The sequence below is a fragment of the Rhipicephalus microplus genome, unplaced genomic scaffold (assembly GCF_043290135.1).
Source record: "Rhipicephalus microplus isolate Deutch F79 unplaced genomic scaffold, USDA_Rmic scaffold_21, whole genome shotgun sequence".
Classification (NCBI taxonomy): Eukaryota; Metazoa; Arthropoda; class Arachnida; order Ixodida; family Ixodidae; genus Rhipicephalus; species Rhipicephalus microplus.
Window position 1 is genome coordinate 8630786 of NW_027464594.1, and position 12108 is coordinate 8642893.

Consider the following 12108-nt stretch of genomic DNA (forward strand, 5'->3'; position numbering starts at 1 on the left):
TGGCTTAGTGGATGTGCCGTAAAAGAAGCGAGCCGCGTGGTTCGTGTAGTGCGAGCCACGAGGTATTTGAGAACGGCCTAGCATTGGAACCTGGCTTGACGCTGCAGTGGTGACTCTGCCTACGCCTACGTCCGGAATAAAGCTTTGACCTTGCCAGGGGCTCGTCGCGACCGTCTCGCCTCTCCTTCTACGACATTTGGTTACCCAAAGAACATACCTCACGCCGAGCAGCCCGCTGCCATGCTTTCGCAACTCTGCCCTCCAGTTCCGCAGTTTCACCCGGTCTACCCCCGAGCATGGTTTATGCGGCTCGATGCCATTTTCGCAGTCAACGGCATCAAGGCACAGCCGATGATGCATGTTGTCCTGCTGGACACCCTCCCAGTTGAGCTGCGTCATCTAGTCGCCGAGTCATCCTCCAGCCCGCGACCCTTCGACGACCTTTGCGATGCGGTGCTCGCCTGCTACGGTGAAACCTACTGCTCGCTTCCGAGTAGCCGCGAATTACAGGTTTCTCCTCTGCCCCAGCGAGCGGTACCAAGCGGTCCGCAGCCTTCCATCGACCATTACCTTGATATCAAGGCTACGACTACTTCTACCTCTGATCCGGTCGCAGGAACATCCAATCCTGCACCTGACCAAGACCAAGAAGTAGAAGACGCCCCCACTGCGACTGACCCCCCCTCCGAGAAGTGCATTCCCTCAGAGCCCGCCTACGCAGCTACGTCACACTTGCCTGCCACCTGCACATCTTCCGCAACATCGACGGGACGCGACACCATGGACCTACCCGACTTCACGACAGCTACCTTGCCGCACACCTCAAAGTCTAGCGCAAACATCCTCGCACCCGCTGTTCACCTCACGGTAGTGAAACCTTCAGCATCCCTGATGTCGAAGGGCGACTCTCTACCGACCCCAACGCTCTGCGTGTCCTGCCAGCAGCGACCAGCATGGCCCTCACAGTTTGCCGCAGCCGAAGTTGAAGCCAACAGCCATCAAGCGTGGCCAAACTTCCGAGACGCTGTGACTATGGCCGACGCTCCTAAGGACGACATACCTGGTCCGTCTATGACACAACAGACTGCACCTTGTGTACCACTCACAACGGTGGACAACCACCAGGCTGCCCCGACGAACACGGGTACGCCAGCCGACCTTCTGATAGAGCCCCCGCCTACTTGGTCTCACGACCGCCCTCCGGTGTCCTTGAAGGATGACACGACCTCGCAACAATGCACCTTGAATTCAGACGAGCCCCTCGCCACAGCCCGGGCGTCCACTACGGCGGTGGCGCATCGGCCGACCAGTCGCTGTGGACCTGCTTGCCTGCCGTGACCTTTGTGTGCTTCTTCGAGCACGGCGTTTTCCACGGCCGTCGACTCGACCACCCGCACCAGCACGGCAGCCGCTCTGTAACGCTTAGGTCGCTGTTTCGTCAACGGTTGCGTCCGCATCAGCACAGCCAGCCAACTGCTGTTTATCGACAGCCTTGTTGGCACCATTTGCGCTGTCGGAGACTCCGCCACGACCATTCCATATCATTCCTCGGTCATCATGGCTCCGCTGTGATCCATCAGACCGCTTCGCCCACATCACCGATGCGGGTTCTTCAGCGCCTTCCCGCGGCTCTGGATGGGAGCACATTTGTCAGACGCGTCCACTTCAACCGCCGGATTCGCTCTCGAATTCTCCCGCTGAGTGGTCGTGGGACACACGAGTCTATGACCGCAGTCACCCGGCGCTTTCATCTCCGTCCACTGTGTTTCTCCCAGTGTCGCCCGCCAGAGACCCACTGCATCCTGATGGCTTATACACGTTGACAACCTGGACTTCCCAAATGGACACTTTATGGATTATCCTTCATGTCTATAGCATCTGTTCCTCCCTTTCTTTTGCACATATGTTTTAAATTGCGCAGAGCGCTAGAGGGGAAGCCTATGTAGCGCCACGCTAGATTTGGCTAAGTGGCTGCACCGAAAAAAAAGCGAGCCGCGTGGCTCGTGTAGCGCGAGCCACGAGGTATTTGAGAACGGCCTAGCATCGGAACCTGGCTTGACGTAGCGGTGACTCTGCCTACACCTGCGTCCCGAATAAAGCTTTGACTTTGGCTCGGGCTCGTCGCGACCGTCTTGCCTTTCCTCCCATGACATATCCTATATACCTCCACCCACAACCTTGATAACTCCAAGGACAACAAGAGGGGTCTTGGGGTCAGAACTCATGGGTCGAAATGCCTCAACAATAGTGATGGCACCTTTCTGAGAGCAATTTAAACTCTGGAGGGGAGGAAGATGTACCCTATGCAGTCATTCGAAAGTGTCTTCTAGGCCCATCCTAGGGTTGAGCAGAAGGCATTCAAGGGGCCAGTTGAGACCTCGCTGAACTGGTTGGTGGTAGAGGGAGGTTCTCAATGCTATCACCAGACTGCACTGGTGAGCTGTTTGAGCGGCGTGCGGCATGTGCAGATGTGGCACGCTGGTCCTGCGGCACACTGACAAGTTCACAGGTCAGAGATTTGCACAATGTATCACTTTCTGTTGGTGGTCTCAGGCCTATAAAATCAATGATGTCTGGCACAGTTACCAGCGTCAAGGTGGGCTACCATGCCTCAGCTGCTCGGTCTAGAATTCATGCCCTCTGCTGCTGTGTAGGTGCGCCAGCTCGGGCTGCAGTGGGCAACGTGATGCTATTCAGAAGGACTGAAAACCAGCGCACGACTACGTAGACACAAGAGCGGTCTGTTTCTTTTTCTTTTGCATCCACGTAGTCGTGCACTGCATTAAAATATTCTCGTGGTGCTATTCAATGGCTTGTTTCGGTGACCACGGTGCTACATCTGTTCAGAGCATCATAAAGATGTTTTCTATAAAAAGTGAAGCCCTATTTGAGATTTCTCCAACATACAGCAGTGATGGTGCAAGTTTGCTACTTGCAACTAGTACATTTTTAGTGCACCAATAATAGCACTTCCTTTTATATATAGAACAAAACATTAGAAATTATTCAAAGGTGTTTTCAGTGTGACAACCATAGGATAATATGAAGAAATATGACACAGTTGATTCTGTGACAAGTTCACAGGCCAGAGATTTGTAGAACACACAACTATCTGTTGGTGGTCTCGGTCCTATAAAATTGATGATGTCTGGCGCAGTTGCCATCGCCAACGTGGACTACCATGCCGTTCAGTTGTTTTGTCTAGAATTCATGCCCTCTGCTGTTGCGTAGATGCGCCAACTCGGGCTGCTGTGGGCAAAATAATACTATTCAATAGCTTGTTTGAGCAACCATGGTGCTACATCTATGCAAAGCATCATGAAGGTATATGTTTTCCATGAAAAGTGAAGTCCAACTATTTTTGGTCTTGCTCCAGCATACAGCAGTGATGGTGCAAGTTTGCTACTTGTAACTAGTGCATTTTTAGGGCATAAACTAAAGTACTCACTTTAATATATGGAGTACGACATTATGAATTAATAAAGGGTATTTTCAATGTGACACAACCATAGGGTATTATGAAGAAACATAGACATACGATGCAATTGATTCTGCACTCTTGTTCGACCTGCGGCCACAACGGTCAGGCACCGAGCACAATGGTTAAGGCCAGCGCCTGATGTTGCAGTATCGCAACAAAGGTGCCACGAAGATCACTGTTTTGATAAGTTAAATTTATTTTGTTTTGATTAATGACTGTTTTGTTAGTTAAATGGCAAATTATATAGCTCTTATACTGGTGCACTTGTGACAAATGCTGACCAGTGCACACACACAAAAATGAGTATTGCTGTCAAATCCCAGCTGTTTGGGGCCAACTGAATAAAGTGGACAACTACTGCACCATGCGCCTCACACTTTCCCCACTCATTTGTTTGGGCAGCAATTATCACAAGTAAACAGGAGGCAACTAAAGTTCAACAATCTCACTTATCTCAAGCATGCCGAAGAACTATGACAAGGCAACACAAGGCATGCTGCCGGCTTCTGGGCTGCCAGAACACCAAGCTCTGGTGGATTTGGCGGACGGCTCATGCTTTCATCTAGAGCTCGTTTCTCGCTTGAGAAAACTTGTTGGAATGACCATGGTGGCACGGCAGGTAGTCGAACTTTTTATGTGCCGCATTACATTTCCATAAATACAAATAGATAACGAAGTCTGCTCGTACCTTATTATAACAGTGTAGATGACTCATGCACTATGCTTCCTTTTAGCATGATTGCTGCACGCGGAAGTCCAGAAAAATATAGGCTGGTGTTTCCATCTCCATGTGCAAATAAGTTACATGTAGCCTCTTCCACTATTCATGTGCCAACAAATAGGCGGCCAATACACAAGTACAATTATAGGCACTTGTGCCTATAATTGCACTTTTATGAATACAAGGGCCTATAGAAGTGTCACTGAGACAACCCAAAAGCTTCCATCAAGAACTCCGGCGAGAAATGATCGGACCACATGCGTGCCGATTCGTTTGGTAACCAGTTGTCCAGCCTGGTCGCATTGACCTGAATTCTTGGAGAGCACTGTCACTTGGAAAGTTGTGATGGCAAACTCAGCGTCTTTTGTGAGTGGTTTGTGCAACCCAAAACACAACACCAATAACCACCCATCACATGCCCCTCCACAGAAAAGTCCCAAACTGGTAAAGCATCGATAGCAGGCATAGCACCACAGCGGAAGAAAAGAAGCTCCGTGCCAAACATAATTGCCTTGTGGCCAGCAAACCAGACGCTGTAGCAGCCACAGTTAGTAGTGCTCTTGGCCTTCTCACTAATGTCGCCTCGTAAAAATTCATGTCACAAGCAAGACATTGCTAATACTTGTGGGAACCCGCCTGGGTGTTTGAAACAATCTTTAAAATTCAGTTACACACCTCTCAACCCTGCTATTTGGCATAAATAGTGGAAATGTGCAAAGAAACACACCCGGCGAATTTCATTGAGATACATTGATCTTGAATAATCACCAGAGTTTGCCTTTAACGAAAAATTATCTTTGAAAAGATGCACGCCGCAATTGTTGCTCACTGAAATTCGGGTAGTACAATTCCAGATATTACAAAACTTATAGAGTTGTGTGTGTCTATACCATCGTCACACAGCCTCCGTAGACCGGCAGCATCAATGACCAGAGGCCAAACAGAAAGCTACTGAATTACTTGAATGACCTTTGAAAAAGGCATAGAATGAAATCCTTCTAAGAATTATCTGGCTCTTAAAAGCGACAGCTTTCAAGAGCAAGCGAGAAGTCTGTCTTTCCCTCAGATTGATTTCCTCAACAGCGTAATTGACTGGCCAGATTTTTGGCAAAGTTTAAAGCATGGCGCACGTCACCTGACTTGTGAAACACACAGTGTATTTCACCACACTTGTGATGCCCTTGTAGAAGTCACCCGCACCTGCACTGAAGAGCTTGGCTTCTCTTACGTGTTGCTGGGAAGTTTCAAACCGACTGTCTACAGGACAGATTTAGAAAATATCGGTAATTGTCAGGAGCGCAGTATCACGTCTCTATACGCCAGATATACAAGCTCAGATTGCAGAAAGTGCTCGAGCTCCCCGAACTCTTTCATCTAGATGTTCTCACCCCATGTGGCTCTCTTGACGACCAGCAGTATATCAAGCGGTTTGGTGCTGCAGTAAGAGAGCAAGACATCACGAAGAAGCAGGCGATGCTCCCAGCAATTCCTTATTCAGCAGTCTAATGCGCACATGCAGCTGTAAAAAAAACCTTGCATGCCTCTCCTGCAAGGACAACCTTGCTTTGGAAGATGAGAGTTTTGAGAATGATGAGTTTTCACTTATTACTACGGCCAGGAGAAGTGGCCTCGAGTTTCCCTAAGCTGTAGTTGTGCAGGCAGTTTTGACAATGGAAACAGTGCTTGAGCAACTTGTAAGCAAGAAAAATGCAAACGAGTTTCATGATTCTCTGAAGCAAGAAGAGCGTGTGGCCTTGGAGTCATCGTTGAATGACAGCGATGAAGACCTTACCACCTGTAACCGGGGATGTTCACCACAGCATGTCAGGATGTCGATTCGTAGCGCTACTGGAAATGTTTTTTTAAGCAATCTGTGTCCAACAGAACAATAACAATTCATTGCCAGTGAAAAAAAAAAGGAAAACTAAAGACACTGAGATCTTCACCTTCTTATACAGCTGCATATACAGACCATGTTTCGTAAGAAGCTGCTTACACAGACCAGCATGGGAATGTTTGTTTGGCTTCCCATAGACTCGATGCAAAAAAAAAAAATGTGGTTAAGAGGAACCATAAAGCAGGCTTGTTCTGTTAAGACGAATTCTGGCGAAAAAGGCGGATGAGATTTCAAGCAAGAAGGACGTGTGTTTTTGCGCTCCCGTCCTTATCCCGATCTTCGCTACGCGCTCTTCGCCGCAGCCCTTTCAAGGGCTACATAAGGCGCCTCAGCGAAGCACCCGAAAAAATCAACGCAGCAGGATGCCGTTCTGGCAGCCTCTGCATCATCTTCGGTGCCAACACAGCAGCAGCAGCAGCACCAGCAGGCCCAAGCCAAGCCAGCACGCTCCAAAAAAACCCAGCGGCAGAAAGTCAGCAGCCATCACACTGCTGCTGTCTCCCCGGCTTCGAGGAAAGCTGAGGCCTACACCGGAGCTTGCTCGTCTCCTGCCACGGCCGTGGCTATCTGCGAGAGATACCCCCTGGCAGCAACACCTACTCCTCATCTCCTTCAACTACTGCGGCCGCCGAGCAAGTGGCGTCTGCCTCCAGTGAGCGCGGCGTGTCCCCAAGCACGCTTCCTTGTTCTGACGGTCCCCACGTTGTTAGCGACCTTCCTTTGATTGGATCTGCGGCCACCATCATCTTTCGGCCTGTTGGGAAGAAGGCTAACATCCTGGCTGCTTCGAGAGATGCGATCGCCGCCTTCCTTTCGGGGTTCCCAGCCACCCAACGAGTGCGGGTGAATTTCCGGCGCAACCTTGTTGCTGTGGACAGCTACCCCACCGCCGATCTGACTGCCCTACTCCAGGTCGGAACGATCTGTGCAACCAAGGTTCGAGTGAAACAACTCGACCTGAACACCTATGTTGGCATGGTTTTTGGAGTGGACCCAACGATCCCCTTCGAGGACCTCGCAGACAACCTTGCTTCACCTGTGCCCATTGTGTCCAGCGTACAAAGAGGCAACTGCCTCACCCTCATCTTCGCTGGGACTAACGTCCCGCCGGATATACTGCTCTATAAGCGAAGACGCCCAGTTCGACCCTGTCATCCCCGGCCTCTGCAGTGCTCCCGTTGCGGCCGCTTCGGGCACGCAATCGGCACCTGCTATCAGGACGAACGGTGCCTGCGCTGCGGCCTCAAGCACGCCCCAGGATCGTGTGCAGCACACCCCCGTTGCATAAACTGCAGCGGGAAACACCCTACAACCGAGCCCCGCTGTCCAGCATGGCAACTCCATCGCAAAGCCGCGGTCATCATGGCCTCAACTGACGGCACCGTGACTCGCCGCCAAGCCCTGCAGCATGCTAGGACCCCTGGCAGCAACGCCTCCATGCCTCCATCATCAAGGGTCGCTCCTTCTGGGATAGGCTCGCCGGTACCGGCGACACAACCTCGGAGGCCGCCCCTCGTCTTGCAACGAGTGCGCCCGTCGTCCCCACCACAACGACGATTGCCCCGCTCTCGGCCACAGCTCAGCCGGCCCCTACTGTCGTCGAAAAGCGCTCGACAGTGACGCAGACACCGCGCGCTTTTTCGCAACCGCCAGTTCCCGTCACCGTTAACAGAAGCACGACGACGGAGCCCACTACTGCAACCTCGCAAGAACCTGAGATCCAAAAAAGGAACAAGCTCCTGACCGCCCTTGCTACAGCACTTCAAATGGCGCTCAGGGCCCTACCAGACTGCTATGATCGCAATGTCGCTTCTTGGGCACTCTTCACCTTCGAGGCTCGTGCCCAACAATTTGGCATCAACCTGGAGGACTCACCTGGTTATCAAGAAGCCGGCTCCCGTCCGTTATAAATCGTGCACATCACAGTGCCGCTGGCCTTCTTGGTGGTAAGTCCCAGTCGACTGCGTGTGGCATACCTTCTTTGCACGTATGCTTACCCCGCTCTCTTTTTTTTTTTCTTATTCCCCTTACTGCTACATCCTGCTACGCACCACGCCTTCTTCCTGCTCCGAGTTCCACGAGTCCTTGTTTACGTGGGCTGCTCGGAGCTGCCTGACGGCTTTTTTTTTCCCTTCTTGTTTTTTTATCTTTTTTTTTCCTTCCTATTCTATGTAGGCGCACTCAGCTTTTGCAGCAGACACTCTCTCCCCTTTACTATCAGTTGGACTTTGGAATTGCTGGTCGCGCATCGCAAGAAAGAAGGAAAAGAAAGAGTGCGAGGAGGACTCCAGCGCCAGCAGCAGGATTGCTCGCGCGCTATTGGTTCCTCTCTGTAGGTCACGTGCACGCCTGTAGGTGACGTGCTGGTGACGCACGCACACGCCCCCGATGGAATGTGCGGAGTTTTTCTGGCTGTTCCATCGTACGGAAGCACCCACAACCTGTCGCGCCACTTTCTCTACCTTTCCCTTCTGTCTTTCTGTGTCCCTATTTCCCTCTCCATGTAGGAGCTGAGCTGAACAGTGCTACCCGCAAAGTTGCAAAGGAGAGGCTGTTTTTTTTTGTTTTGTTTTCTTCAATCAACGCCTTCACCATGCGCAAACTTAATACGGGAACTTTGATTCATGCATGCTAAAGTTCGAAATTACTATCTAACTTGGGTTTTAGCAGCGCGAAAAATGCACAAAAGACAAGAAAGGGACGAGACAAGCACTGTCTCGTCCCTTTCTGTCAGTGCTTGTCTCGTCCCTTTCTTGTCTTTTGTGCATTTTTCGCGCTGCTAAAACCCAAGTATGCCATACCAACTAGCCCAGTCAACCGCTCTATTACTATCTAACGTTCGGTAATGGCATCGCGCTTCTGTCCCACACCAAGCTAGTAGCAACTGCCCCAGCAGAAACGGGATTCTATCATGGCAGCCACCCAGACGCTCACGCCTGAATTAGATGCCAGCACATCAAACGTGAAGCGCGTTTTGGTCAACGATGCGGTACCGAATGACATGGCAGCCACGCGCACATTTACGTGTGAATTAGACGCCAGTTCGGCATGCCCATCTGACGTGAAGTATCTCCGCGTCGACCTTTGCACAGACGACGATGCGCACGAGTGGCTCGCCAGCTACAGCAAGGCAACTAATACGACGTGGATCGCCTATAAGGAAATCAGAAATTCAAAGAGGTAAGTTTGCAAAGTTTTCATGTTGTCTCTTTCTTGTACAAGTGGCTAATAGGCTGGTTTGAAACGCATGTGGGCTTATTTACTTACAGGACAGATATGCTGCATGCTCGCTCATTGTATCGAAAGGCAAGACGCTGTGTTTTTCATTGAAATCTACCATCGTAGTGTGCACTACTTCGCGAAAGTTGCTTTTTTTCATCAGCCAAATGATTGCGGCGGATTGTTTTGGAGAAACATACCTGTATTCTTCAAGGCCGCCACTGCTGCTGTTTGATAGGATAGTTATGTGCTGAGCGGTGAAGCAGTGATCTGACGAGTTCGTTTCCAGCACTTTTATAAGTTGCTGCCATGTTTCATACTGCAAGGAATTCAATGTTAATGTATGAATTATCACGAGGACTCTGGTAAACACTAGAAAGTCCCGCACGCCGTACAAGTGTCTCGTTCCTTTTGTGTTTACCTTTGTAATATGAAAGCTTTATGCCTGCAAGCCTTGCATGTGTGTTCAAGATGCTCGTTCCAAACACGGCGTGTAGCCAGCTTCAGGTTGTTGTCTTATGTGCGTAAAAGCATCCATAGATGTCATATTAGTGCTTAGACACAGAGACAAGTCAGAACACTGCTGGTTGCTTTTCTGGGTAGTGAATAAGAATGACTTGAGTAAGGCCAATGGTACAAATGGACAGATGACAACCATGCTATAGAAGCAATTATACAAAGCGAAGCAGACAAAATAAATAAAAGTGCTGCACTTAACAAAACCAGAAAAATCCTCGGCGACTACAAATGATTTTTTTTTTTTTAAGGATGGTGTTTCACAAGAAATGGAAATGTCAACACAGCAGTCGCAACAAGACTGCTGGCCTCAACTCAACCGCATGTACATCATTTGTAGACATCAAGATCAAGGCTTTGACACCAAGCACAAGAAGGACTGATTCCTTTTTGAAAAGGGAGCATCCTTTGTGTGCCATAGTTCTACTGAGAGAAGAGCATAATCACCAACTCAATTGTGCTGATGCACTGCGCCACCTACGGAGCTCTGCAGACACACGGTCTGCCTTCCACAGTTATTTCAAAGATGGACTGACACCAGCCGAGGTTCTTCAGCTTCACCAGATCAAGCTTGCAGCTGAAGATGACAGTGTACGAATACTGGCCAATGGCGCATTGAACCCATCGCCCAACAATGTCTACTACCAGTTTAAGGTGTGGCGCAAGGACCATTATAATGATACAGTGGACCCACTGAGCAAGCTGCAGGAAAAGGCACCATTGTATCATCAAAATGATGACTTTAAGCATATTGTAGAATGTACTTAATATCTAGAAATCTTGATAATGCTGTCCCGAAAATTGAATTGGCTTGCTTTGCTGTTGCTTGTTCATGTCATTCTGTGAATCACATATAGCCGAGATGGATCAACCAAAATTCAAGCAGCAACACCTTAGTGGTGCAAAAGCTGAGACGGGTCAGGATGCCAGCAGAGCTGGTGTCCTTGCCCGTCTCCTGACCTTCTCATTTTCTTCCTATCCTCGCAGTACTGTACTATACGCAGGTATGTTATGCTCCACCCACTTCCTTCCTCCTTTATTGTACGCTTATGTCACACGTTATCACCCTCAGTTTCCTCTTTAAGTACCCCATGTGTTCGATACCTGCTGGTGGCAAGTTATCTTTTCATCGACTTTATTTATTCACATTTACACTAGAATAACTTCTAATAACATCCCCTATACTCTTCTACACGTGAATCATTGTCTGTTAGCCCTAATTAGTATTGTGTCTAACAAAGAAAATGAGCCCTTTAATTTACACTTCTTTCCTTTATGCATGGCTATGCACTGCTTTAACCTCTCCCTTGCTCTCCTCACTCATCTTCACACACTGCTCAGTCACACCCACTTGTACGCCACATCGTACTTATAGGTGCAGTGGAAGAATGCGCGCTGGACACACATGTAGTGAAACCTATACGTAGCACAACCAAGAGCTCAAACAGCTCGACTGTTTTAAAAAAAAGAATGCCATTATATTTCACCATGATCCGATTTCACTGTCTGTAGTTGGCTGAAGACTCGTCTGAAATGGCGGCATATTTTCACGGCAGTTAGGGGCCCTTTGTATCTGGAAAAGAGGTGCGGTGGAGACTACATTTGGCAATTTACTGTTGCATTTAACCGAAATGACATGCAGCTGTGTGACGCGATGCTGGGAATTTTCAACATTGCCCACTGTGCACCTGTACATTTGGAGTCATCTTGCACACTGATATATATATATATATATATCATATACCATCGGCATTTCATCCCGCATGAGAAGACGACACCTGCAATCATTTCCATCCGCGGAGCCTCCACATTCGACATCGAGAAAGAGCTTGCTGGCATACCACGATCTGTGACCACGCTCGTTTTTCACGTCGGTACGAGCGAGCTGGCGTCGTACGGACTAGAGGAATCGCTACGCCGCCTTCGCCGCCTAGTGAACAACACGCTTCGGACACACCAGGAACTCGAAAGGCTCGTTGTTTCATGCGTGCTGCCCCGTTACCTCAACCTGCACCTGGAACGATCGAACGAACAATTCGTGCACCGCTTCAACCGGGACGCTCGTCAATTCAACGAGACAGTCAAGGCCTACTGCCGAAGACCCAGCAAGGTGTCATACATTGACTACCAATTCGAGCAGTTGCCACCAAGACGCTTTCTTGCTGCGGATGGGCTTCATCCGAGTTTTATGGGTGTCGCTTTGATTGCCGAAACCCTCAAGAAAGCACTCGGTCGTGGAGATTTTAAAGTTACCACGGGGTGGTCGACTCAACC

The 12108-nt window shown here is 49.5% G+C and overlaps 1 protein-coding gene across 1 annotated transcript in view; it reads left to right on the forward strand.

Annotated features, from left to right (window-relative positions):
• The first annotated feature begins 9010 nt into the window (after nucleotides 1-9010).
• LOC142785410 (uncharacterized) overlaps nucleotides 9011-12108 on the forward strand; it is a 28168-nt gene continuing 25070 nt past the window's right edge. The window contains exons 1-3 of the mRNA XM_075883892.1: nucleotides 9011-9279; nucleotides 10086-10594; nucleotides 10692-10838. Of these exons, the coding sequence (XP_075740007.1) occupies nucleotides 9011-9279; nucleotides 10086-10594; nucleotides 10692-10838 (925 nt within the window). The remainder of the gene's footprint in view (nucleotides 9280-10085; nucleotides 10595-10691; nucleotides 10839-12108) is intronic.